Consider the following 13,126-nt stretch of genomic DNA (forward strand, 5'->3'; position numbering starts at 1 on the left):
TTGGAATTGCAATTGCAAAGTAATCATTTATGACAATTCATATTAACTTCAATAAAATCGATCCTTAAACGATTGCAAAATACAGAGTACGTAACGGTTAGCCAATCACTTTTCTGTCATTGATTAGGGTTCTGATATATATATATATTTTGGCGGTTGAAAGACCATTTAGCAAACTTTCACAGGAACGCAGCAGTTACTTTTTTTCCTTAAAAAAAAAATGAGCAATCAGTGTCTTATCTCTTTTATTGTCGGATTCATAGTTTTATCCGAACCTATCATTATTTCACAGAAATATACCGCGATACTGGAATTTAATGATAAGAAATCAAATAACGAACTTTTAGGAGAATATAATTCTCATTCATTGACCGAGTGTGCCGCGATGTGTCAAAGGGAATGCGTCTTCTTTGGTTTCAACTCTCAAATGAAGAAATGTCGTACCCACAAGAAAAGATTAACGTCTGAGATGTCTGATGAGGCCGGTTGGAGATACTACTCTGATAACTGTATGTATAATTGTTATTTCTCTTATGTCTGTTTGCTTGTTTGTTTTTTAAGATCCAATTCGAGAATTTTTCACTCACATGGAGACGCCACCACTTGCCGATGAAGGGCTACAAATTTATACCTATGTTCGGCACTCGGGGGCCATTGAGAAGTGAATAATCTTTTTCCTGCCAACACCTACTGCGACAGGGGACATCGGTTTATACAGTCTTATCCGAAGGTCCAGTCTCCACATCCCGCGGTGGATTCGAACCCGCGACGTAAGGATGAGCTCCTTACTCGGCGACTCTAGAGCAGATGCTCTAACCACTGCGCCTGTCTGTCTGACATAAATCACAAAAAACACTCTAAACGCTTCATCTGCTTTTATCGCACTCCTTTTAGGTCAAAGAGGTTTATTAATATTTACTATTCACGATGCGATTTTTTTCCCGTGAGATTACTGTTTTATGCGGTATAAACAATTGTGTTTTCAACATTATTAATTCTGAATAATATTTTTTGTCTCTTTACTGATTTTTTCTTATTATTTTTATTTCTAATTAATGATTAATTTGAGATTGATGGAATTATATTTTGTGATTCCACTATTTTATCTTTCTTTACTTTCTGTTAGTATTAACTTTGATAAAAAAAAAAAATAAATAAACTTCTATTGTATAGGATATATTAATGAAAATATAAGGTAAAATTTTCACACGGTGATTCTACAGTAATAATATTAATTTTTAGATTAAAGACACTGTATCATTCTTAACCATTAGAAAATTATAGCTTGTAATTGACTAAATAATCGAAAAAGAGAGATTTTTTTTAGCTAGGAACTCCAAATCGCTATCTTGCAAATAACTGTCCTGATAGCTGGGTGGAGAATCCTTCGCCATGCAGTAGTAAGCACCCTCTGTCTACCGGTCAGATCCACCTTGTGTCCCCTGTCCTGATCTGGAAAACGGAAAGTTCGTGGACATTTCATTGTGAAAATAAAGGCCTTAATATCTGTGTTAAAGATGTCAGTCTAAATTCAATACAACAACAGACTGTATTTGAAAACAAGGCCATTGTACGGACCTAAAAATTTAGGAAATGTTCACTTTAACATACCTTATATCAGCTGAAAGAAACGACACCATTGCCATGTATTTTTTTTTAGAAGTAAAATTAGTTCTCTTACACTGTCCACGTGGTACACCATCTGATCTATAAATGTATTCCTCATTAACATTCCTATAAGAAATACAAATAATGTTCGAATTATCAACAGAGTATTGGGATTAATTGTATTAAATTTTAGAAATACTTTTTACCATATCATGCATTAAAGATCTGAAACAATTAGAAAACCAAAATAATTTCATGTAATTAGGGAGAGCTTAACATAATCTACATTGTAGTTCACAATTTAGCTTCAAAAATTAACCTTAATATATCTTGCAGGTATAATGTATCCTCTCACTATCTGTATTTAGGCATAATATGATTCCAGTATTTTTTTTTCAGTTATTCCCTTAGATTGTAAGGATCTTCACGCAGATGGTTACACTGATACAGGGGTGTATGACATTTACCCCCATGGCACCATTACCAGTCCTGTCAGAGTTTACTGCGACATGGAGACAAGGGACGGAGGGTGGACGGTATCTAGTTTATATCAAAATTAAAAGTACAAAAAATAATTTACAGTCAGTGTTCTTGCTGTTTAAAGGATTGTAGAATTAAAAAAAAATATATGTATAATTTGAGTTGATATATCATAACACATTGATTCTACAATTCTTCTTCGAACCAATGAATTGTATTGTTATACATTTTAATTTTCAAAGGCAATTCAGAAACGCGTAAACGGATCCCTGAGTTTTAACAGGACCTGGACGGAATATAAGAATGGTTTTGGTTCACTTGAAGAGGACGTCTGGGTTGGTAAGTGTAAATCACTTTCAAATAAGGGCTATCACCCGCTACGAAGTTTGACAACATTTCTTTATTATGGAAGATATAAATTTGAAGCGTATCAAAGATTTGGTTTTAAGACTGTGTAGTATGTTTCGACAATATTCACTTATCCTGTTTAATTTGTATCTTAAATAATAAGAAAATAATGAAAGCAAGAGGTAATTAAAAATCACTTAGAGGCATGGTATTAAAGAGACAAAAATTAGCACTAGTGTCTACAGCTTAAGAAAATAATTTGATTTTCATCAAGATATATTCATATTCAAATAGAATTAATTGTATGCAATGCACTTTACAGTTGATTTTAAATATATCTTAATGCAGGAAATGACATAATCCATCAGTTAACAAAAGAAAACAACTCATTCCTCTATGCTGCCATCACTCTCCACAATGGTACAAGGCTGTATGAGTTGTACGGTCGCTTCTCTGTCTCCGATGAAACAGAAAAATACCAACTCTTTCTTGCAGGATCTGCCACGGGAACCTTAGGTAAGTGCTTTTTTTAGGTAAGTTCTGAAAATTGGGTTCAAATCAAGTGCACCATGATGTAATTCTTTGCATATAATGTTTATTTAGTTTTTGAAAAAAGAGACAAAGAGACATTTTTCCCTAGTATTCTGTAAAGGTCTTTGATTCTGCGTTAAGCAAACTTCTTTTTTTTTTGTATTTTACGATATCATTTGTGAGTACAAATCACAAATTCCGCAGGCATTGAATTAGTCACTGCTAAATAGTAGAAATTTTAAATTGTATATCTTAAAAACCAAGAAAATTATGTTTAATTATTTGTAAGTAGTATATCCAGTAACTAGTATATCCAGTAACGTGTATATCCAGTAACTAGTATATCCAATAACTAGTTTATCCAGTAACGTGTATATCCAGTAACGTGTATATCCAGTAACTAGTATATCCAGTAACTTGTATATCCAGTAACGTGTATATCCAGTAACTTGTATATCCAGTAACTAATATATCCAGTAACTAGTATATCCAGTAACGTGTATATCCAGTAACTAGCATTTTCCAGTAACTTGTATATCCACTTACTTGTATATCTAGTAACAGGTATATCCAGTAACTTGTATATCCAGTAACTAATATATCCAGTAACTATATATCCAGTAACGTGTATATCCAGTTACTAGCATTTTCCAGTAACTTGTATATGCACTTACTTGTATATCCAGTAACAGGTATATCCAGTAACATGTATATTCAGTAACTAGTATATCCAGAATCTAGTATATCCAGTAACGTGTTATCCAGTAAATAGTATATGCAGTAACTAGTATACCGAGTAACGAGTATATCCAGTAACTAGTTTATCCAGTAACGTGTATATCCAGTAAGTAGTATATCCAGTAACGTGTACATCCAGTAACTAGTGTATCCAGTAACGAGTATATCCAGTAACGTGTATATCCAGTAACTAGTGTATCCAGTAACGTGTATATCCAGTAACTAGTATATCCAGTAACTTGTATATCCAGTAAATAGTAAATCCAATTGCTAGTATATCCAGTAAGTAGTATGTCCAGTAACTAGTATATCCAGTAACTAGTATATCCAGTAACTGGTATATCCAGTAACTAATATATCCAGTAACTAGTATATCCAGTAAGTGGTTTATCCAGTAACTAGTATATCCAGTAACTAGTATATCCAGTAACGTGTATATCCAGTAACGTGTATATCCAGTAACGTGTATATCCAGTAACGTGTATATCCATAACGTGTGTATCCAGTAACGTGTATATCCAGTGACTAGTATATCCAGTAACGTGTATATCCAGTGACTAGTATATCCAGTAACGTGTATAACCAGTAACGTGTATATCCAGTAACTAGTGTATTCAGTAACTTATATATCCAGTAACTACTATATCCAGTAACGTGTATATGCAGTAAATAGTATATCCAATTACTAGTATATCCAGTGAGTAGTATGTCCAGTAACTAGTATATCCATGAACTAGTATATCCAGTAACTAGTATATCCAGTGACTAGTATATCCAGTAACGTGTATATCCAGTAACGTGTATATCCAGTAACGTGTATATCAAGTAACGTGTATATCCAGTAACTACCTTTGATCCGCTATTGTTATTCAGCTTGAGTTTCTTGATGATTTTCAATAATTTATATTTTTAACTACTAATGATTAGGAAATTTACAGTGCGTATTTGATATGTAATGTCAAAATGTTTATGAAAGCTTGATGTTCAAAGAAAACTATTTGATCGGGAACATAGTCAAATTAAAACTGCCGAATTCAAAACATCTCAGGGCATTTCACTTTTACAATACATATTCTATATTAAATGAAAATCTTATATTTTAAAACCATCATTTCTTACCTTGTTAAAATTTTGAATGATTTGCTTCGTATTGCATTTAATGCATTTTTAAGTCACGATCTCTAACAGATATCAATTTTTAATATATTGGATATATTCATTGTTCTAATATTTCCAGTGACCTTTACCTAAAAAAAATATTTCGTTTTTTTTAATCATAAAATTGTAATACGCCTGGGGGTTTATTGTTCCATTAGAAAGGATGCTGTATGAATTGCATAGCGTTTTGTATTGTATTTTTTATAAATGGTATCGTTATTTACAGAAGACAGCACGAGAAGCCGACTATCTTACATGTACTTCAGTATTATTGACAATAAAATTAATGTGATATATTTACATTCCAAATGTATTTTGCTTATAAAGTGTGAGGAATCTACGGCATTCAAAACACCATAACACAGACAGGGGGTCAAAAGGTTAAAGTATGCATTTTATTTTAACGTCACAAACGTTGAACGCCGTGGAAGTGCTATGTCAGGAGTGAAAATCAAAATCAAAATTCGGGATCACATTAAACAGAATCTGTTGCAATGTCTCTTCTATTAATTGTAACTTATCCTAAGGATAATACAGGGATTTTGAAATCTAAATCAAATTTACAGTCAAGGCAAGGAGTTAAAAATATAAATATCAGCGATAAAGCTCGTTACTCAATTTGTTTGCACACACCGTTGTAGTTATGAGACTAAATCTTACATAAAATAATGATTCAATGTTTAATGTAGGTCGCGGGTTTGCAGGCCTTTTAAAAGTGTCCGAAAACATACCATGAAAATTAGTTATATGATTTCTCTACCTTTGTTTTACATTCTCGGAAAGTTTTATAAAATTCGTCTGCATCGTTTTTAAGTAATTAAATCCCAAAGATGCTATTGTTGAAGTAACATTTTCGACGTTATTGTATTTAATTATATAGGAAAAACGTCGATTTCGGCTCGTTTTCAGGCAAGATTTTTTTTTCGAAAAGTGTCATTAACTTTTAAATGGTGCAGACGAAATTGTTCCCCCTTTGGTATCTTAAACTAGAATTGATTTGAAATAAATCTATGTGAAAAAATTAATATGTCTTCAGGTTTGTTTTCTCGTAATTTAAATGTAGATAGTTGCTTTTATATCGCAAAATTTAACATTTTTAAGAACTACGTCATAAAATATCGCGACGTCACGCTTGACGTCGTGAATATCGATCCGGTATACAGAGCAGAAAAACAAATTAAAATATTTTTAATCCACGTCTGTCTGCTTTCATACGACCCACGAATCGTATCATAATAATTCAATAGCAATGAAATGGTTATTAGACATGCATCTCTTCTTATATTCCTTGTACGTCTCATCACAGGAGTCGGCAGTTTTATCCATAAAACAATGTAAACAACAACCATTGAGCTTTGCGAGCGTAGCGAAGCTCACTGGTTGTTGTTTACGTTGTTTTATGGATAAAATTGCCGACTCCTTTCGTCTCATATTAGTGAAAATTATCTCAAGGGACTTAAAACGACAATCAGTCCTTTAGTTTCTTTCTTTCAATGTATTTTCTTTATGTGTTGTTTTCTTACCGTTTCTTTTCTTTTCGTTTTGTTTGGTTTTCTTTTTCGTAGATAAATATCCTATATTTGGCTGTGTATTTTTCAGCGTGCTGGCGGAAAACGGTTATCCTCTTATTCAAGTATACATATGAAATGTTTTTATTTAGAACATTCAGCAATGCACTCATATCTACGATAACTTCTTAATTTATGAATTTCCGCCAAATATCGTCCCGGCTAAATACATTGTGTTTTCAGTATATATTTTTTAAAAAAATGTTTTTATTTATTTTTACATACAGACAGGAGATAACTCAAAAAAATCTGAACTTAATTTTATGATTATACCTATAAGAATAAAAAAAAAAAAAAAACTAAAAAAAAAAAAAACGAACGAGACATTTTTAGAGGGGTAAATGGGACGAGAATCTAAAAATTGATTTTATCTGACGTATTCAACAGGCAGATTTTTTTTGTTTTGTTTTGATTTTTTTTTTTTTTTTTTTTTTTTTTTTTTTTTTTTTTTTCAGAAGACTTTCAATTTATATAACATTGATTCGACTGGTTGGACATGGAAAGCAAAGTAGCGAATAAAATCTGTAGATAACAGCATTGTAAGCCGTTACTTACACTGGCAATTGGAGTATTGACCGCCCCCCCCCCCCCCCTTCATTTCTTTCTTTTTAAATCTGGGGTCGAGTCACCCTTTTCCTATTTTTGAATTCTAATATGTACTATATGTTATCAATAATGTAACCCTTTTGTCTCTATAAGCTGTTTATAAATTTATTGTTTTCGATTGATACATAAAAATGCCCCTTCCATTTTTTTTTCTTTTTGAAACTTCGCATGATTATTTATCTAAAGCATAAGAAAACAGGAAATATGCAGACATCAATATTTTTTAACACATTCTTCTTCTGTTTCATATTTCCATTTAATTTTCATGTGCCCCCGATTAGTAAATAAATCACCCGCATCTAAGGGCATCTTTACGGCCTAAGGGTAAATTGTCGGTATTAGAATACAAAAATAGGAAAAAGGTGACTCGACCCCAAATTTAAAGAGAAAAAAAATGGGAAGGGGGAATCCATATCCCCAGTGCCTGTGTTTATTTACAGGAGGCCAGTGTCGCTCAAAAAATGTATTAGTTTATGTTTCATAGTACTTTAGCAGTTTTTAATTTGTGATAAACCTTTAAATGAATTTTTAAAATGCCCTTTTTAAAAATAAAAGTTAAACTTTTAATGTAATAGGTGTATTTACGATTGTTTATATAATGATTTCTTTATTAATTAAACAAACTGTTAATTCAAATACGTTCAAAGGAAAAGAGGTCAGTTGAAACTTGTGCCCATATCGTTTCGCGATACCATGTGATATCTAATCAATCGCAATTTCACGGACCTTTCCGACAAGCCGAAAATTCCGAGCTCTCCGGGATGCTATTGATAACACTTAATGAAACGCTTTCTAATACTTCCAGTGTGGATTCGAATCGTAATAAGCCTTCATTATATTTGATAATTCAGTTTGTTCTATAAATAACATTACACTAAACTACCATTTCCAACAAAAGTTATATGTAAATATTGTATCGACTATTCAAATCGTAAAAAGCCTTCATTATTTGTGATAAGTTGTGCCTTAAATAATATAACAATAAAATACCAACAAAAGTTATAACTAGATAATGATGTACTGAAATTGCTTTTTCATTGTGACGTCATAATCAACTGTGCACAAGAAAGTCACCCAAACCATATAAATTGCGTACCCAGTTTTAATGACGTCAGCAAACCCGCGACCTACGTTAAATGAATCAATCAATGATCTCTGTGATGTATTTTCTCTACAGGTGACAGTATGTTAAACACGGGGAGTTCTGACTATAATCTGTCTGGGATGTACTTCAGCACACCAGACAGGGATAACGACAGGTGGAGTGGTAATTGTGCTGATTCGTTTGGAGGAGGCTGGTGGTTTAACTTATGTTACTCCGCCTTCTTCAACGGTCCCTGGTCCTCGGCAGACTGGTTCTGGCCTTGGTTTCCTACAGTAGAGAATGGAACAAATGTGACGGGGACTCTGATGTTAATAAAACGTCACTAGGTAAACAACACTCAATCTTAAAAACCCGTATTTAATATTTGGTATTTCCTTGAACATTTTAAACGGTTATTAGAATATTCGTAAAAGGCATAAAACATGCCCTTTTTTCTGAAACATTATTAAATTCTTTTACTTTTTTTTCATAAAACATTATTTAATTCTTTTATCTTTTTTTTTTTATAAAACATATCCTTTTATTTTTCTTAAACATTATTTGATACTTTTATTTATTCTTTTTTAATTACAGCAGATGGACGTTCAAAATTGAGAGACCAGGCCTAAAATTGACGACGATCACCAATCAGTCAAATGAAATATTTCTGATAAAAGAGACAATTTTAAATTTATCATGGGATTCTATTCATTATTATTTTTTTTTTTCATAATGTTATATATTAAGAGAGAAAACTTGTAAAGGAATGTGTTTTGAGGGGGGTTTGTGGTTGAACTATTTGCTGAAGCAATAATGTTTTATCAATTTTCCTTACCAAATGTGCCCAGTTAAAGCTGTACATAATATGTGTTGTAATAAATTGGAAATTAGAAATATTTCGTTCTTATTTAAGAACACTGCCACATGAAGATACCTTGACAGATAATTGGGATAAAGATTGTTCTATTATAGAAAGTATTGCAGTGGAAACTGTTTTCTCCGACACCTGTACAATCTGTGAATTCCGACATTGAATTTCATTCTCATTTCTACTAATTTCTATTATCTTTACACTGTGTAATCTTACATCATGTTTATTTTCTCCCAGTGCATGTCGGATAAAACAGGTTTCGTTGTATTCAAGATATTTTATAACCTAATCATAATTAGTTACATTTGATGTTCATGTACCGCAGTACAATATATCCAGGATTAGGCTTCTTTAAAGAGATGTCCCCATTTTTTTTCCATGAATGCATATTTTGAATGGATGAGCAGACATAATCAAGTATATACTTAATATACTTTATCCAAAAAAAGAATAAAAAATAGAGTTTTCCGCTCTTGAATGTACAAGATCCATCATAGAAGACATATAGAAACTGTAATTTTTAGTCGAGTTTGAACGCAGATAGATATATTTACATTTCACAAGTACTTTGGTTATAACATGTGTTGACAGCTACCCATTCAAAACATTGTAACAAAGACGGGGGCGAAAAAGGTTATAGTATGCATTTTATTTTGTTGTCAGAAAAATTCAACGCCGTACAAGTGCAATATCATAAGCGAACATCAAAATTCACGTTTACTTCCATTAATTGTAATTTACCCGAGGAATAATACAAATATTTTTAAAAAAGAAGCAAAGCAAAGAGTTAAGAAAAGTATATGTATGCATTGAATCATCATTTTTTGAAAGATGTAGTCTCGAATCTCCAACGGTGTGTGCAAACAGTTTTTCATAAGGCGCTAGCGCGCGTTTCTCAATTTGTTTGCACACACCGCTAATATTATGGGACAACATCTTTAAAAAATCAAAGCACTGAAAGTACTGGAAAGCGCTAAGCAATGTTTACAATTTGACATTCATCAGAATTATTTTGAATTGAAATTGCCTATTGTATTGGAATAAGTAATATGTTGACAGTGCAAACGCTAGGGGCGAGCACAGTTGTTTGATACACATTTACTTAAACCGCACGAGGATATATTTGAAGATTCGAGACTGTGACATCCCATGACGTCGTATATACGTTGCTATTTAAGGTATGTCACTCGTTAGCTATTAAAAGTTCAGTAATAACCTCTCACTTCAAAACTATTTATTATAATTTCATTTTCTATAACATATTTGAATTATACAAATTATAAAACATTCAATTTAAAAACTGGCCATAAAATCATAAAGAACAAGATTGATGGGGGACTGTTTCTTGTGGTGGAAAGATATTTAATAGAAAGTTCTACAAATCTACACAATCTACTATCTTGGAATGTTAGCCCTACATATTTTTACTCGGAGCATTTTCCCCGTTATCATACGCTAGGAATTTGAAATGCAGGTGTCAATTAATATTTTGGAACAAATTTTACATGTTCATTCAACAGAATTTGCCAAAAATGAATATATATTTAAAAAGTCAAGATAAAATTCACACAGTTTTTTGCCTGAGCGTCAAATTTAGTATCTCTCAGCAAATTCGATTAAAGCAACTCAGTTACTTTTTTTTTTGTTTTTGAAGTTTAATTTATTTATGGCAAGAAAGAGCAATACCACAGTTATGGAAAAACTGTCTATTTGTGTTAAATTGCAATTCCGGAATTATTATAGAAAAAAGTTCATTTTGGAGCAATGTGCACAGTCCGAATTTTACTCTTCGTCTCGGCGTTCCTTTAAGAGCTAGTTTGCCGTTATGAGCAGCACTCGCTTCTAGTTTTCTTTTTCTTTAACATCATTAAATCTATGCAGATAGAACAAATCTGACCTCTCTAGGCTTTTCGTGTAATTCCGAGACGCTTCTACATTTTACGTTATTAGAAATCGTCACATCTGTTGCTTTCAGTTTCAGTTTATTAGACTGAAACACTACAGCACTGTGATAATTTTTAATAATAAATTCATTTCGTGTTCACGAGTGTTTCAAAATGAAGATTTGCTGTTGGTGACATAGGCGCTTGGTTTCAGGTGCATGGATGGTGTATTTTGTGTATTATGTGTTTTTCTAGGTGTGTCTGAATACACTCATTAAAATAAAAATCGAAGATCGCTGAAATTAGCACGTTTTAAAAATATCATATAACTGTATATAAAAAATAACCAAGGTACGACAGTTGCCACCTTAGATTTCAGGGGGTGTCTCGGTTCACACTTGATTTTAATCAATACCTACACTTTTCCTACCGTTGTCGGATGAGATCTAGCTTCAAAAATGATTGAATAACGCCCTTCAATCGTGTGCCGATTTGAACTGTCTCAAGCGCCTATGGTTGGCAACTGTCATTTTATTTGTTAGAAAATGTAGATGTTATTTCTTATTGCATACAATACTGCATATCGATAAAAAAAAATCCTTATTGATAACATTTATTAAAGTTATGAATAAAAGATCTTTAAAATAACGAAAATAATATTCAGTCTGAACTGGGTTTTTTTTAATCATATCTCAATTTATTCTCATATTCATAAGCGATTTATCAATTTACGATTTCATAGAAAGGATTTTACAAGAAGTACATTCAATGGAGTGTGTAAGTTATTTACACAATCGCCGGTATTAATTAATGATAAATAAGACTTAGACTATTACATTTTGTTTTGAATATGCTACAGCTGTGCCTTAAACATTTTTAACACTTCACATTCATCGCACTGTGCAACATATCGGCATCAAGTATATTATATTTGTCTTCTTCGTTTGATGAAAAAACATTCAGTGCTATTCTTTAATATTTGACTTTCATATACATGATTTATAATGTATTTGGGTCGAAATTTAGTCTTTTCTGTTGATTTCACAATATGTGTAGCTGATTTGTAAATATCACATTTTTAAATAAAAATTTTATACTTTTTTCTTCGGAATAAAAATATGTCATTAAAAACTCGAGTATTTTTTTTAACTCTTTCTTGTTAAAATACTTTAAAATGAATCGGTAATTATTTTTTACGGACATTTGATGCTTTAGGTATGATATCAACTACCACTTAACACAAAACATGCTGATAGGAATAAAATAAAATCCACAGCACTGGTGTGTTCCTTGAAAAGAAATCCTGAAAATAATTGACCAGTAATTTTTGTGCTAGTTCCATGATATATAATTCAACAACCCAAAAAAGAAAAGATAGTATATTAATCTCAAGTATGAACAAATATGAAACCCCATTTTCTGATTTTCATGAAGATATACAACATTGTTTCATTCTGTTTTTATTTAGTGCTCATAAAGTTGCTAAGCAGACAAATCGGCAACTCAAACATACCTGTCCCGTTACTGAGAACGTTAAAGTAAGGTTTTACATTTTCGACATATCTTGCGCACAGCACACACAAAGCGCCATATTTGTCATCAATATTTCCGAGAAATTAGTTTTCGTCTTCAAGCGGATTCAGCCACTACGTGTCCTACATGTACGTACAGTCGTAAACTGCCTTTCCTTGCGAAACAAGGCTATATTACATATATTACACGAATATAGACAGTTCATGAATGCATTTACGTCTGTTAATAATTGATACTGAGATGCGAAAATCAACATCATTGATAGTTCTCTGCATGGTGCAAGGTTGATAATAGAAAGACTTGTTTTTAGTTACATTGTCTGAAATAAGGGTCTAGAAGAAAAAAAAGTTAGTTAATATGGATATGAATTATATAGATCATAAGAACATTGTATATCAATTTTATGCGAAATTTTCTTTTAAATAACTTATTTCCAGTTTGAGTTTTAAATACTTATTAAAATCCAATATGAGTTTTAAACAATCACTATATACATGACATATAATAAACCGTTTTTAAAGTATTTGCACAATTGATGGTTTTTTTAATACTTCTTCGATACATGTATTATCACTGCAGCAATTGTTAGCTACATGTTACACAGTGCCGACATAATTTTTTAATGAACTACAGTGTATAGAGAGAAGAACCGCCTTTATCAACTAACAGCAGATTTTCGTACAATGTATACTATCTACCTCACTTATTGACACCTATT

At 31.9% G+C, this 13,126-nt stretch overlaps 1 protein-coding gene across 1 annotated transcript; it reads left to right on the plus strand.

Moving 5' to 3' along the window:
• Positions 1–258: 258 nt before the first annotated feature.
• On the plus strand, positions 259–8,468 carry LOC133198503 (fibroleukin-like). The gene is made up of 5 exons (XM_061334588.1): positions 259–509; positions 2,008–2,144; positions 2,331–2,427; positions 2,785–2,952; positions 8,215–8,468. Exons 1-5 carry the CDS (start codon positions 386–388, stop codon positions 8,466–8,468), a joined length of 780 nt encoding a protein of 259 aa, XP_061190572.1. The 5' UTR covers positions 259–385.
• The last annotated feature ends 4,658 nt before the right edge of the window (positions 8,469–13,126 follow it).

This window comes from Saccostrea echinata, unplaced genomic scaffold (genome assembly GCF_033153115.1).
Source record: "Saccostrea echinata isolate AGI-Se365-2 ecotype Australia unplaced genomic scaffold, CSIRO_AGI_Sech_v1 ptg000033l, whole genome shotgun sequence".
NCBI lineage: Eukaryota > Metazoa > Mollusca > Bivalvia > Ostreida > Ostreidae > Saccostrea > Saccostrea echinata.

Excerpts from the sequence above, each read along its gene's own strand:
- LOC133198503 (XM_061334588.1), top strand. The coding sequence starts at position 386 with ATGTGTCAAAGGGAATGCGTCTTCTTTGGTTTCAACTCTCAAATGAAG. Across the intron at positions 510-2,007 it reads GAGATACTACTCTGATAACT|TTATTCCCTTAGATTGTAAG; the intron begins GTATGTATAATT and ends TTTTTTTTTCAG. Across the intron at positions 2,953-8,214 it reads ATCTGCCACGGGAACCTTAG|GTGACAGTATGTTAAACACG; the intron begins GTAAGTGCTTTT and ends TTTTCTCTACAG.